At 38.6% G+C, this 14,542-nt stretch overlaps 6 protein-coding genes across 6 annotated transcripts, besides 2 other annotated features; 4 read left to right on the top strand and 2 right to left on the bottom strand.

Annotated features, from left to right (window-relative positions):
- Nucleotides 1–92: 92 nt before the first annotated feature.
- Nucleotides 93–585, bottom strand: BEWA_000210 (uncharacterized protein; the record flags this gene model as incomplete). Its single annotated transcript, XM_004830226.1, has 1 exon — nucleotides 93–585. The coding sequence occupies exon 1, from the start codon at nucleotides 390–392 to the stop codon at nucleotides 93–95; it is 300 nt and encodes a 99-aa protein (XP_004830283.1). The 5' UTR covers nucleotides 393–585.
- Nucleotides 586–772: 187 nt separating this feature from the next.
- BEWA_000200 (short-chain dehydrogenase/reductase, putative) lies at nucleotides 773–2,104 on the top strand (the record flags this gene model as incomplete). The annotated part of the gene is made up of 5 exons (XM_004830225.1): nucleotides 773–1,118; nucleotides 1,154–1,289; nucleotides 1,326–1,724; nucleotides 1,759–1,920; nucleotides 1,954–2,104. The coding sequence occupies 5 exons, from the start codon at nucleotides 773–775 to the stop codon at nucleotides 2,102–2,104; spliced, it is 1,194 nt and encodes a 397-aa protein (XP_004830282.1).
- Nucleotides 2,105–2,395: 291 nt separating this feature from the next.
- BEWA_000190 (signal peptide-containing protein) lies at nucleotides 2,396–3,139 on the top strand (the record flags this gene model as incomplete). Its single annotated transcript, XM_004830224.1, has 1 exon — nucleotides 2,396–3,139. The coding sequence occupies one exon, from the start codon at nucleotides 2,396–2,398 to the stop codon at nucleotides 3,137–3,139; it is 744 nt and encodes a 247-aa protein (XP_004830281.1).
- A 158-nt stretch (nucleotides 3,140–3,297) lies between these two features.
- Nucleotides 3,298–3,339: a sequence feature (AT_rich).
- Nucleotides 3,340–3,454: 115 nt separating this feature from the next.
- Nucleotides 3,455–4,569, bottom strand: BEWA_000180 (hypothetical protein; the record flags this gene model as incomplete). Its single annotated transcript, XM_004830223.1, has 1 exon — nucleotides 3,455–4,569. The coding sequence occupies exon 1, from the start codon at nucleotides 4,277–4,279 to the stop codon at nucleotides 3,455–3,457; it is 825 nt and encodes a 274-aa protein (XP_004830280.1). The 5' UTR covers nucleotides 4,280–4,569.
- A 1,244-nt stretch (nucleotides 4,570–5,813) lies between these two features.
- On the top strand, nucleotides 5,814–6,394 carry BEWA_000170 (signal peptide-containing protein). The gene has a single exon (XM_004830222.1). The coding sequence runs from the start codon at nucleotides 5,824–5,826 to the stop codon at nucleotides 6,286–6,288; it is 465 nt and encodes a 154-aa protein (XP_004830279.1). The 5' UTR covers nucleotides 5,814–5,823; the 3' UTR covers nucleotides 6,289–6,394.
- A 1,534-nt stretch (nucleotides 6,395–7,928) lies between these two features.
- BEWA_000160 (hypothetical protein) lies at nucleotides 7,929–9,377 on the top strand (the record flags this gene model as incomplete). The annotated part of the gene is made up of 1 exon (XM_004830221.1): nucleotides 7,929–9,377. The coding sequence occupies one exon, from the start codon at nucleotides 7,929–7,931 to the stop codon at nucleotides 9,375–9,377; it is 1,449 nt and encodes a 482-aa protein (XP_004830278.1).
- Nucleotides 9,378–14,227: 4,850 nt separating this feature from the next.
- Nucleotides 14,228–14,542: part of a microsatellite that runs on past the window's edge.

Below are 14,542 nucleotides of genomic sequence, written 5' to 3'. Positions count from 1 at the left end.
TTTATACGTAATTCACAAGATTCTGGTATATGGTATTGTTTGAATTGTAAAAAAGTAACCTTCTATAAGGTCTTGGCCCGAAATTCTCCATTTCAGCGTACAACCTCTTTGCCCAGAGTCTTTTTTGCCCCGCTCTCTCTCATATTCCACTTGATCTCATGCATGGACCCGTTTTTATTTGCGCTTAAATGTATAAGTAAGGCAAATGTGCGGAGATGCTGAAGAACATTGGAGAGCGCCCCGGTGGAACCCAGCAGGGTCATTGTCCAAGCGAGGTCACCTGGTCCATAGACATTAAATCCCACAGTTACAACTCCAAGGATTACAATGACCACTGGAATTGCAAAATTAGACGTTAACGTAGCATTAAATGGATAGAGTGGCGAGGTCATTACGACTAGTGGCCTTTAAAAATTCTACAGCATCGCTACCATTGTAATGTAATAAAAATTACGTGTGTATAGGTCGGCTGTGTGTATGAGCCCGAGGAATCTCCCAGTGAAGGGAAATGTATCCCTAACTGTAGAAATTCCTACGTTTCCCTGTCCCACATTTTCCAAGAGCCTAGAAAATTGTGAGAAAATTCTCAGGCGGGAAGAGTAGGAAAAACTGAGGCACTTTGTGGAAGTGTGTCTGTGAATACGTGGGCACTGGACGCGCCGTTATTGGACGTACGCCTAGGAAGGCAGTGTTACGACTTGTTAGATTGTCTTTTCATCTATTTTACAGGTACAAGAATAGCACATTCGACCGAATTTGTTAATCTGTCAAAATGGCTCAAAAGATCTTGAATCCGGTCGCTAGTAGAACCTTTACGCACTTGTATGAGCCATTCGTGAGGTCTGTAGCGTGCTTTTTCTTATTCTTGTTATCCATAGTGCTCTCACTGGCAGCCGAATTTTTCAATCTCCCCAAAGTTGCCTCAAAATCTATCCTAGCCAAGTTACTAGGTATTGGACAAGATTCAGGGGCATGTGTTCCCATATATCTCTTCCAATGTCTTCTTATCGCGGCATTATTGCTATTTTACATCAATAACAACCTATCTTGCGGGGCTAGATTGCCTCCAGACGTACTCAGTGGAACGGACCTATCAGGGAAAGTAGCCCTTGTAACTGGTAAGTTTGCGGTATAAATAAGTGAAACAATCCAGGAGGATACTCTGGAATTGGTTTAGAGACTGTGCTGCAGCTTCTAAAATGGAACTGCAAAGTAATTATCGCTGGTCGATCAAAGACAAAGGCAACTAATGCAATTCAATTTTTAAAATCTCAGACAAAGGTCTCGGAGTTAGTTTGTGCTAATGCATTTTATCTTTAATTTAGTGATCATCTGGACTTTGTGGAGATGGATTTGAACAATCTAACATCTATAAAAAATGCAGTAAACTTGATCATTAGCAAATACAAATCTTTGGATCTTTTGATAAACAACGCAGGTTTTGCAAGCATAAAGTTTAGTGTTACGTCACTCAAGCTTGAAGAACACTTTTCTGCAAACTTTTTGGGCCATTTCTATCTTACAAGTCTTCTACTACCCCTCGTAGAAAAGGTTTCTGGTAGAATAATAAATGTATCGAGCATCGCACATCATAGATATGATCCAAATACTGATGATATTTTCAAGACTAAAAGTACAACCGCTCTTCGCGTCCAAAAATTCGCTAGCTATTATGGAAGATCCAAGTTGTATAACATATGGTTTACCCATGCTCTACAAAGAAGGTATTTTTAGATGTTAACAATTTATGTTATGTAGATTGGAAAATTCCAAGAGCAAGGTTGTTACATTTTCGTTGACTCCGGGGGTTGTGTCTACACCTTTGCTATATAGCATAGTAAATGGGAACTATTACTGCATTCCAAGGTTTTTGTTGCCAATATTTTTTAAAGACACAAAATATGGAGCGGTGACTACATTGTAAGTGATTTTTTCTCTAAAATTGACTCGTAGGTATCTTTGCGTAACTCCGCTACCTTTACTGGTACCAGGAGCTTACTATTCTGAGTCTAAATTAGGATTTGTTAGCAAGCATGCCCACGATTTTAAGCGTGAAGAAGAGTTGTACACCTTTGCAGAAGATTTAGTTAAAAAGTTAACATAGTTTTCCATAGACATGTTCGTGCAGCTAATGTGTATGCCTTCGCCTCTCATAAATGAAAAAATAAAAATCTACCTTTATCTAAATTTAAGAAATATTCCGCTAGTTGAAAGGCTCACAGTTTGTCCTGTTTATACCTCTGCAAATCGTCTGTTCCTTCCAAATATATGTTTGTATTTAGAATACGGCACCACATGGTTAAACTATATGGAGGGTACGATAAGTTTTGTTTTATCTTCAAGTGGGAAAATCCATGTTTTTTCTCAGAGCAAAGATTCTTTTTACGTTTGGAAGATGACATGTTTTTCATTAGTCGTATCGTTTTGTTTATTACAACAAACAATTTTTTCCTCCGCTCATGTTGATTCTCCTCATAGAAAGATTCCAATTCACATCAACATTAATCATACTCCCCCAGAGAAGGTTCTAGTTACTCCGTACGGTGTATCTATTGAAGGAATATACATTAACATTACCCCAGAGTTTGAGGACAGATACAAAATTGGAGTGGTAAAGGACGATAACATACTGCTCTCTGATGACAGAGAGAATATTGTAGCTAAACAGATCTTCTCCATTATCCATAATGATGGTTCAAAATTCGTTGAACTTGATATTACGTCTATCACAGATTCAGGAGAAGTAGAAAAGAATATCGAAGAGTATATAAGGCCATCAGGAGGCTTAGCATATATTGCAGTTGTTAGAAACCCAATAGAAGTTGATATAGCTCAGGTAGAATTGAATCAACATGTCCAGGTAGTTGTTTCTGGTGAACAGAAGAAGGTGTTCATAAAGGACGTATTTAAGACAACACTATTCATTGGGATAATAAAATATGAAAGTCTGATACTGGACAATGACACACAAGGAGTGCTTTACAAGTATATTGTGGTGGAAGTAGAGAATGGTCCAACAATTAAAGTAATATCATACTTTAGAAACGGAAGTAGCAAGTTTAGAATATATGTTATTGAAAAAAAACCTGGGCGGATTTCTTCAAGAATAATAAAGAATGAGACAGCAGATGTAATATGATTATAAACTCTGCGAATCACTCTCTGAGGGAACAAATTAACAATAAATGCAGCTATATCTTAGAATGAGATGTATTACATATTCATAAGTTGAATATAAGAAACATGAGTTAACATCCCAAGTCACCTCATTGGAATACGCATCGCAGTGGTGTCACCAAAAATTAGTAAATTAAATTAGATATCTATATTATTAAAATAGTTATAGCATTTAAACTCTTAAATAAATGCATGCACATGTTTTAGCATTTATTCTCTATAACAACAAATTACCTACCCCGTACGTACCGGATTGTTATATGTGCGTTATTAATTCCTACACCCTTGTAGACACTACAGTTTCCTGTAGGTTTGGGGAATAATCAGAACAGGCCTTTATAAATAAGATTTTTCGACTGTATTTCGACCTGACCTTGATTTCTTGACCATTTGAGTTTATCCTCTTACTGAGGATTCCAGTAAATCTCCTAGAGAGACTTACTGGTTCTTCAACGATTACTATAAGCGCCATAGTTTTATTACCGCCTTGCTTTTTAAAAGTTATGTTTATCCCCCGTCTACACTGGGTAGTTTTACAAGTCGCCACCTGTTTATATAAGAAGTTTTTTTGATTAAATTCAGGTCCACATTGCAATTCGTCCAGGGTTAACGCTAACCTTACGTCAGCTAGATTATAATAAAGTCTTCTAGTGCCAAGTATGTCATTGTTGAACTCTTTGTCGTCAGTTTGGAATGATGCACGGTAGGTTGTACCAGTTTGTTTAACGATTAGTTTGGGTCCTATTCTTCCATTATCATCATGTTTTTGTTGCTTTTTAAGAGGCAATATGTCTCCCTGTTTACTCTCTGTATGATCGCAAGCTCGTACCCATTTAGAAAAAATTTTTTGATTAGATTCAGGTAGGCATTGCCCTTCAACGAGGGATAACGTAGACCTGTTGTCAGCTACATCACTTGTTGATATTAATGTTGGATTTGTGACACCTTTTATCGTTTCAGCTCGTGAAGTTGAGATTTCACTCGCTGCAGTTTGCATTCCGACGTTGTCGTCCCCTATTGTTTTATTCAGGTGTGATGACTTCCTCTGGAGGTTCCCTCGGCTTAACAACGAGCCTACAGAAGACCTTTCCTCGGAAATCATTGTTTACGTTGCCGAATTTTGGATTTTAATGGTTACTTCTCGACCCTCTGGTCGTTTACGTGTCCTGAGTCCTTCTTTGGAGTCAGAATACAATGTTCCTTTTGGAATTAACCATTTATCGATGCCTGTGCCGTTTAACTTTTTGGAATAACCGTGAAAATGGCCATTGCCTTTATCTCTATCGGAATGGACCTCCAATGCCTATTCATCGTAGTTAAAGAGCCTAAGATGGTGTATTTTAGAGAATATATCTCTAAAATAAGAAATATCTAACAATCGATATTTTTCACCAAAAGATTTCGACTTCTCTCTATAAATAAATGGCACTGGGAAACAAATGAAATGACCATTTAGGTAACAACAGCTAATACACAAACATTTTAAATACGTAGATAGAGTACTTTATTCTATGTTAAGTGAATTAATTTCCTCATTTTTTGCCATGAAAATCTCCACATGACAACAACAAATTACCTACCCCGTACGTACCGGATTGTTATATGTGCGTGATTAGTTCCTACACCCTTGTAGACACTACAGTTTCCCGTAGGTTTGGGGAATAATCAGAACAGGCCTTTATAAATAAGATTTTTCGATTGTATTTCGACCTGACCTTGATTTCTTGACCATTTGAGTTTATCCTCTTAGTGAGGATTCCAGCAAATCTCCCAAAGATGTCTTCCAGTCTCTCCTATAGACCTCTTTCTTCAACGATTACTCTGAGGGCTACTCTTTATCATCATCTCATGCTTCTTACCAGTGCCTTTTAGAAGACCCTTTGTTTATCCCCCGTCTACACTGGGTAGTTTTACAAGTCGCCACCTGTTTATATAAGAAGAAGTTTTTTTGATTAAATTCAGGTCCACATTGCAATTCGTCCAGGGTTAACGCTAACCTTACGTCAGCTAGATTATAATAAAGTCTTCTAGTGCCAAGTATGTCATTGTTGAACTCTTTGTCGTCAGTTTGGAATGATGCACGGTAGGTTGTACCAGTTTGTTTAACGATTAGTTTGGGTCCTATTCTTCCATTATCATCATGTTTTTGTTGCTTTTTAAGAGGCAATATGTCTCCCTGTTTACTCTCTGTATGATCGCAAGCTCGTACCCATTTAGAAAAGATCTTTTGATTTGATTCAGGTAGGCATTGCCGTTATCTCTATCGGAATGGACTTCCAATGCTTATTTATCGTAGTTAAAGAGCCTAAGATGGTGTATTTTAGAGAATATATCTCTAAAATAAGAAATATCTAACAATCGATATTTTTCACCAAAAGATTTCGACTTCCACATGATAAGGTAGAGCGCTGAAATGGGCTAATATGTGATAGCCTAACTAAATTTCAGGGAAATAAAGACAATTTCCCGTGAAAACAAATTTTTACAGAACAGAAGAATCATCATCTGTACAAAGGAAACTACTTACAAAAATAATGGGCCAAAGAATGAATTTTAGAAATGGAAGATGACCCTTGTCCATAGGGTCATTAAAAGTTATGTAGTATACAGGGATGACATACGTAGAGGACCGATACTAAGTACACAATGAACGCTATTGTTGCTTTGATCTCTGCTGTCAGCGTCTTCGCTGCCTCCGCTGCTTTCGTTGACTTTGGCGCTGCCGACCTTGGCTTCGCTGGCCTCCATGGTGCCGGTGCTCTCGTCAAGGGTGTTCACCATGGCGCCCATGTTGCTCACTTCGTCGCCGGTGGTGAGGTTGTCGATGGTCTCAAGTGCGGTGCTCACTTCTCCTGGGTTGCTCCAGCTGGCAAGGCCGTCAAGGAAGTCTTGGCTTTCTCTCACTGCAAGAAAGGTGGTCTTGTTTTGTTCCATCTTACCTTCACTGATGGTACTGAGGGCTTCTTCCACTTCTTTGGCGGTGTTGCTGTCCCAGTTTCTCACCATGTCTGGTTGGCTAAGCTCGCCAAGGGTGTCTGCAAGCATGCTCCAGCCTTCTTTGGCTTGCCACATCATGCTCTTTTGGCTGACTTGGCTCATGTCTTGGCTTAAGAGTCTTGAAAGATTTAGTTTTTAGTAATGTCATCATTACTCAGTTTGTTTTCAAACGCTTAAATTTCACTGTAATGGTTACAGTTGTGTAATGTGATTATTATCTAATATATACTCGGTAGTTTTGTAAAGTGTCTATGGAGATATTGGAGGACTTTGGGGAGTACTAGGTAGAATGGTCAGTAGGTGATATTCTAGTACGACTGTAAGAGGTAGTGAATGCCCATAGCGAATAGACAACCATGCAGTTCCCGCAGGGGATAGGCTCTCACTAGAGTAGGATTGGTAGTGTCTCTAATGGACTCTTTAGGGGATACTGAGCCTTCTTTATTCCCCAGTAGGGGAGTCTCTGGTCATCCATTCTCAGTGGACTCTAATGGAGAGCCTCCATTCCACCTTCGGTGGTAGTGTCTCGAGAGGTCTCTTCCTGAGTGTTATTCCTTGGTAGTTTTATAGAGGTACTTTTTAGGAGGTTCTTTGGAGATACTAATAGAACAAGAGAGTAATGATAGGATGTAGTGAATCCATACCGCTATCTGGTGAGCTAGTTGTGAGAGAGGATGAATGTATGTATGAGGACTAATGGAGGAACTACTTGATCCAGATGTAGCATTGAGGTACTACTGTTACCTTTACTGGAGAACATGATGAATGGGTGGGAGCGGAGGAGGACTATCGTCATAAGCTCTTTATCCTACTGACCAAGTATCTACCGTAGAACTGGACTCCACTGAATACACCAATGAGTAGTATGATGGGTCACCATTTACACTTGCTGAACTAATAGGACAGTAGACTTTGGTCGTATTGAGATACCTCTACTGGAGTATATAAGGTTAATGCAGTTTCCGAGGTCATGGTTTCCTACTTGTATGTAGTAAGACAGATAGTACGTCCCACTACCACTGCCAAGACCAGGGACTAGAATGCCAAGAACTCCTGGAGATCCCGATCAAGCAGTATGCAAATCCATTAACAAGGCCTTCTCCGGCCGAAACTGCCACTCTACTCTTGAACCTAGTAAAGGTACTGGAGTACTAGACTCTGTTCAAGTACTTGAAGAGAAGACTGACTCTCCTAATGACAAGTCTACTATTGGTGGAGACAATCAGAACACTCAGGTGGGTTTGTGAAAGCTTAACATTTCCTACGCATTTGAGATTATGGTTGAAGAATCATGAACTATGAAGACAATAGGTGTTTATGATGTGACAGTGGACAATGTCCATTTCCATTCCAGGTGTCTCTTGGTGGAACCATTAACCATCCAGCCAGAGAGACCAATGTAGACTACGCTCTCCAGTTCTCAGCCAACCAATACCCAAATTATTCTGTGGCGAAACTCTTGGTGAAATGTCCATGTTTTGAGATGAGTCTGGTGACTAAGGAAGAGTAGATGAGACAATGGGGATGGAATCCATTCCCTGGTACTCACATCCTTGATTTGAGAGATGTAACTGACATATCCTTGATATCGTTAGTCATTGTACCATAATGTGAATAGATTTGTACATTAATCGCACATCCGGTTCTGTATATGCTGTCTGGTGGCACATAGACAAGGCAGTATGGAGGTCCTAAGATTCAATGATGACACATAGACACAGGTGAATGCTCTCCAAACTTCTCAGGAAAGGCAAATGATGGCTAGTCCCGGGGCTGGAAGTGGAGGAGGCAGTGGAACAGCCGAGGAGAAGTCTACCATCCGAAGGTTTGCCATGTTCATGGCTGGATTCTCGCTTCTACAGACTTTGCGTGTTGCCATTACGGCGGGAAGGTTTGCAGTGGTTAGGTTTGGCATTCCTAGTGGACAGATTGGCATTTTCATCAACTCCATTCACCATTCCATGGAGACAGCTGGAGATGTTGGTCTCTTCCTAATGTCGTTGTACGTCCTGTTTAGTGATCGTAACAAGACTGCTGACTACATTGTATCCGTCACTGCCATTTGGGGTCTCTTTATGATGAACTTACTGTTGATAGTGGCATATTCAGTTGGAGGTGAACGTGGATGCTTGACATTTTACTACTGGGTTCTCGTTATTGCTTCCCTAGGATTTGGTTTGGATGAATCTATATCCATTACCATTGGAGTTGCAGATGTTGCATACTTTGGTCTTGGTATGCCCCTCTCTGGTATCATGGCTTGTCTATACCATGCCGTATATCTCTACTTTGCCGAGAAGTTCCAGTGGTCTGACACATACTTTTGGATAGTGATTGGACAAATTGTGATATCAGCATTGGTTTCCGGTATTGCAGCCATTGTATGGACCATTGCATATTGGGATCCAGGGGGTACACAAGCTTCAGGAGAAGCTACCACTAGTCCACCTAGTGGGCCTAGTCAAGGGCCAAAAGGAGGTTTATGGACGAGAGCTGGAAACGCTATATCTAATATGCTAATGTGTCTCTGCGGAATGAGTTGCATCTATGCCTTCTATCCAGCCATAGCACCGTATCAATTTGTGAGTCCAGAGGCTGGTCATTTGATAGATTTAGCCTTGCTATTCACAAGTGCCATTCCTTCTCTCGTCATTGCAGCTGTATGCTCATGGACTACTAAGGGTCCGGACAGACCATGGAAAGGTGAGTATGCATGGTGGCACGCAACATGGCTGTTTATGATTCCCTATGTGATAGCAATGACCTTGTGTATCTTTGCTATCCACTACCCCAATTGGAGAAGCTCAAGGGCAATTTATGGCAACATATGGACTACAGGTGTGATCACAGTTACTCTGAAATGCTGTGAAGAGACTCTAAAGGGTGTAGCCAACAGCGGTGTTGGAATGCAGGCTGAGTGTAAAGATGGAGATGGCCAACTGTCAGCTCTGAATGCTCTTACAGCCCAGTTTACCATGGACATTGTTGCATACATTGGCGGTGGTTATGTCAAGGCTATTACAAAGTACGATAGAGACAACTGGCCAACTAAACACTATGGATTCTGGAGGTCACTAGGATTTTGGTTAGGAAGTGCTCTTTCTGGTGGATTAAAATGTGTCCGTGAATCCTTTACTACGGACATTAGATCAAATCTGATAACTGGGAATGAGGTCTTGTTTATTGTCTATGCTGATGAGTAAATGTCAGAATGTTGTATTTAATGCAGCTTTAATATTTGTCTTTTATTTCAAGAGTTTCAGTCATTTTAAAATTCACTGTAAGGGCCTATTGAGGTCCGGTTGCATCTCAATGTCAAGATGGCAACGTAGTATAGCTCATCCCTGATTCATGTGAGGGACTATAATTTTTAACTTTTAGTAACGATCTGTCTTGCTAGTTGGTCACTTGGTAGGTGTCCATGGAGACTTATTCAGAGTAGTGTTCTCAGTACTACCAGAGGTAGTAATGACCTACCGACGTCGGAGACTAGGTAGTAAAGCGACTATCCGACTGAAGGGAGGATAGAGTCCGAAGGACTGGCGTAAGCCTGAGCGACTATATGAGCGAAGTGAATAGAGGAGTCTTGCGAGTATAAAGAGTATAGGAGCATAGGCGACCTATGGGAGCCTCTGTAATCATTGGTAGATGGAGGAATGGTCTATTATGAGAACTGTTCAGTATGGTAGTCTAAGTAGTCACTAGAGAGATGAGGGAGTTACTGGGTCCCTCCTGGTCTCCATCCTAGGTCAGTTTCCAGGTAGGATTACTAGACGACCATAGGCTTTAGCCGAAGGGAGTCTTGAGTAGTGTCTCTTAGTGAGTAGTGAGTAGAGTGGGTAGTATCTAGTGAGTGTCGCTTGGTCTCCATCTTGAGGGTACCTTTTAGTGGGTCCATGGTAAGTAGTGTTATAGAGTAGACTCTTAGGTGTCTCTTGATGAGTATCTTTCATAGGTACTTTTTTAGAGACTCTTTTAGAGTATTATTCTGAGGTTGGATTTTAGAGGGTGACTTTTTGGTGACTATTTTCTTAGTACTTTTTTAGAGGGTCTTAGAGTAGGTCAGATTTTATGAGGTTCATTTTAGTAGAGACTTTTAGCAAGACCTTTTCAGTAGGTGGTTTAGTAGATCGATTTTATGTGGTCTTTAGTGAGTCATCTTATGGGTGTTTTTTAGTAGTAGATTTTTAGTGTCGATTTTTTGATGAGATTTTTACCAAGACTTTTTTAGAGACTTATTCTAGTATTATTTTTAGGTTAGTCTTAGGATTAGTATCCTGGGGTGGATTCTAGGTACCTTTCAGTAGGTCAGATTTTTATGGGTCATTACTAGGGTCCATCTTGAGTGTCGATTTCTTGCATGCATTTTGTGGGTCATCTTATGGAGACTTTTTAGTAGTGCAATTTATGGGTCAGTTTTTTAGACAAGTTTTTTCATAAGATTTTGTGCATGCATTTTTAGGTTAGTCTTATTATGGTGTCTTTTAGTAGTAGATTTTTAGACAAGTTTTACTAGTATCATTTTTAGGTTAGTCTTAGTATCATTATAGTGAGTAGGTCATTTTCTAGGTACCTTTCTATACTGGATTTTTTGTGGGTGTTTTTGTGGTGTCTTTTTTAGAGACTTATTGGTAGGTCCTTCTCCAGGGTAGATTTCTAGTGGTGTTTTTTTAGGTCCATTTCCTGGGTGACTTTTAGTAGGTGGTTTAGTAGGTCCATTTCCTGGGTGGATTTTTAGACATGTTTTTTCATAAGATTTTTTTAGAGACTCTTTTAGTGAGTCATCTTATGGGTGTCTTATGGAGTGTCAATTCTAGGTACCTTTTAGTAGTGTCAATTCTAGGTCGGATTTTTGTGGTGTTTTTTCTAGTGTCTTTTAGTAGTAGATTTTGTGGGTCAGTTTTTTAGAGTATTCTTGGTACCATTATTTTTAGGTTAGTCTTAGGATTAGTTTCCTGGGGTGTTTTTCTAGGTACCTTTTAGTAGTGGATTTTTTAGGGTGTTTTTTAGTAGTGTTATTTTAAGGGTCATTTTTTAGTGTCGATTTTTATAGTGGATTTTTTATGAGGTTCATTTTAGTAGTAGATTTTGTGCATGCATTTTAGTAGTGCATTTTGTGGGTCGATTTTTATAGTGGATTTTTTATGGTGTTGTTCTAAGGTAGGATTTTTTAGAGACTTATTAGGAGTATCTTTATGAGGTGATTTTTTTACATGCATTTTATGGTGTCTTTTAGTAGTAGATTTTTACATGCATTTTGTGGGTGTTTTGACTAAGACTTTTTAGTAATATTCTAGGTCAGATTTTTATGGGTGTCTTTAGTGAGTAGTTTCTACTGGGGTAACTAAGTAGGTCCTTCTCCAGAGGTCATCCAGAGGGTAGATTTTTTATGGTGTCTTTTAGAGGTTCATTTTAGGGTCCATCTTGAGTGTCGATTTTTTATGAGACTTTTAGCAAGACCTTTTTAGAGGGTGGATTCTAGGTAGGATTTTAGTAGTGGATTTTTTTTACATGCATTTTAGTAGTGTTTTTTTAAGGGTGTTTTTCTAGGTCGATTCCAGGTCGGATTTTTAGACATGTTTTTTCATAAGATTTTGTGCATGCATTTTTCATTAGACTTATTAGGAGTATCTTTCATAGGTACTTTTTAGAGGGTGTTTTGACTAAGATTTTTATGGAGACCTTTTTAGAGACTTATTCTAGTATTATTTTTAGGTTAGTCTTAGTATCATTATAGTGAGTAGGTCATTTTCTAGGTACCTTTCTATACTGGATTTTTGGTGAGTATCTTTCATAGGTGCTTTTATGGAGACTTTTTATGGGTGTCAATTCTAGGTTGGATTTTTGGTAGACTCTTTTAGAGACTTATTGGTAGGTCATATCCAGGGGTGATTTTTGATGGTGTCTTTAGTGAGTAGTTTCTACTGGGGTAACTAAGTAGGTCCATCCAGAGGGTGGATTTTGTGCATGCATTTTTTGTGGGTCATCTTATGGAGACTTTTTAGTAGTGCATTTTTATGGGTCATTACTAGGGTAGTCTTTTAGTGAGTCATCTTATGGGTGTTTCTGCAGGTCAGATTTTTATGGGTCATTACTAGGGTCCATCTTGAGTGTCGATTTCTTGCATGCATTTTGTGGGTCATCTTATGGAGACTTTTTAGTAGTGCAATTTATGGGTCAGTTTTTTAGACAAGTTTTTTCATAAGATTTTGTGCATGCATTTTTAGGTTAGTCTTATTATGGTGTCTTTTAGTAGTAGATTTTTAGACAAGTTTTACTAGTATCATTTTTAGGTTAGTCTTAGTATCATTATAGTGAGTAGGTCATTTTCTAGGTACCTTTCTATACTGGATTTTTTGTGGGTGTTTTTGTGGTGTCTTTTTTAGAGACTTATTGGTAGGTCCTTCTCCAGGGTAGATTTCTAGTGGTGTTTTTTTAGGTCCATTTCCTGGGTGACTTTTAGTAGGTGGTTTAGTAGGTCCATTTCCTGGGTGGATTTTTAGACATGTTTTTTCATAAGATTTTTTTAGAGACTCTTTTAGTGAGTCATCTTATGGGTGTCTTATGGAGTGTCAATTCTAGGTACCTTTTAGTAGTGTCAATTCTAGGTCGGATTTTTGTGGTGTTTTTTCTAGTGTCTTTTAGTAGTAGATTTTGTGGGTCAGTTTTTTAGAGTATTCTTGGTACCATTATTTTTAGGTTAGTCTTAGGATTAGTTTCCTGGGGTGTTTTTCTAGGTACCTTTTAGTAGTGGATTTTTTAGGGTGTTTTTTAGTAGTGTTATTTTAAGGGTCATTTTTTAGTGTCGATTTTTATAGTGGATTTTTTATGAGGTTCATTTTAGTAGTAGATTTTGTGCATGCATTTTAGTAGTGCATTTTGTGGGTCGATTTTTATAGTGGATTTTTTATGGTGTTGTTCTAAGGTAGGATTTTTTAGAGACTTATTAGGAGTATCTTTATGAGGTGATTTTTTTACATGCATTTTATGGTGTCTTTTAGTAGTAGATTTTTACATGCATTTTGTGGGTGTTTTGACTAAGACTTTTTAGTAATATTCTAGGTCAGATTTTTATGGGTGTCTTTAGTGAGTAGTTTCTACTGGGGTAACTAAGTAGGTCCTTCTCCAGAGGTCATCCAGAGGGTAGATTTTTTATGGTGTCTTTTAGAGGTTCATTTTAGGGTCCATCTTGAGTGTCGATTTTTTATGAGACTTTTAGCAAGACCTTTTTAGAGGGTGGATTCTAGGTAGGATTTTAGTAGTGGATTTTTTTTACATGCATTTTAGTAGTGTTTTTTTAAGGGTGTTTTTCTAGGTCGATTCCAGGTCGGATTTTTAGACATGTTTTTTCATAAGATTTTGTGCATGCATTTTTCATTAGACTTATTAGGAGTATCTTTCATAGGTACTTTTTAGAGGGTGTTTTGACTAAGATTTTTATGGAGACCTTTTTAGAGACTTATTCTAGTATTATTTTTAGGTTAGTCTTAGTATCATTATAGTGAGTAGGTCATTTTCTAGGTACCTTTCTATACTGGATTTTTGGTGAGTATCTTTCATAGGTGCTTTTATGGAGACTTTTTATGGGTGTCAATTCTAGGTTGGATTTTTGGTAGACTCTTTTAGAGACTTATTGGTAGGTCATATCCAGGGGTGATTTTTGATGGTGTCTTTAGTGAGTAGTTTCTACTGGGGTAACTAAGTAGGTCCATCCAGAGGGTGGATTTTGTGCATGCATTTTTTGTGGGTCATCTTATGGAGACTTTTTAGTAGTGCATTTTTATGGGTCATTACTAGGGTAGTCTTTTAGTGAGTCATCTTATGGGTGTTTCTGCAGGTCAGATTTTTATGGGTCATTACTAGGGTCCATCTTGAGTGTCGATTTTTTGGTGGTGTTTCTGCAGGTAGATTTTTATGGGTCATTTTATGGAGACTCTTTTAGAGGGTGTTTTTTAGTGTCGATTTTTTGATGAGATTTTTACCAAGACTTTTTTAGACAAGTTTTTTCATAAGATTTTTTGCATGCATTTTTCATTAGACTTAGGATTAAGTTTTAGGATTAAGTTTAGGGTTTTAGGGTTTTAGGGTTTAGGGTTTTAGGGTTTAGGGTTTTAGGGTTTAGGGTTTAGGGTTTAGGGTTTAGGGTTTAGGGTTTAGGGTTTAGGGTTTTAGGGGTTTTAGGGTTTAGGGTTTTAGGGTTTAGGGTTTTAGGGTTTTAGGGTTTTAGGGTTTAGGGTTTAGGGTTTTAGGGTTTTAGGGTTTAGGGTTTAGGGTTTTAGGGTTTTAGGGTTTTAGGGGTTTTTAGGGTTTAGGGTTTTAGGGTTTTAGGGTTTTAGGGTTTTAGGGTTTAGGGTTTAGGGTTTTAGGG

Source organism: Theileria equi, chromosome 3, assembly GCF_000342415.1.
Source record: "Theileria equi strain WA chromosome 3, complete sequence".
Taxonomy (NCBI): domain Eukaryota; phylum Apicomplexa; class Aconoidasida; order Piroplasmida; family Theileriidae; genus Theileria; species Theileria equi.
Note: the sequence above shows the minus strand (reverse complement) of the source record. Positions and strands in the feature narration are given on the sequence as shown.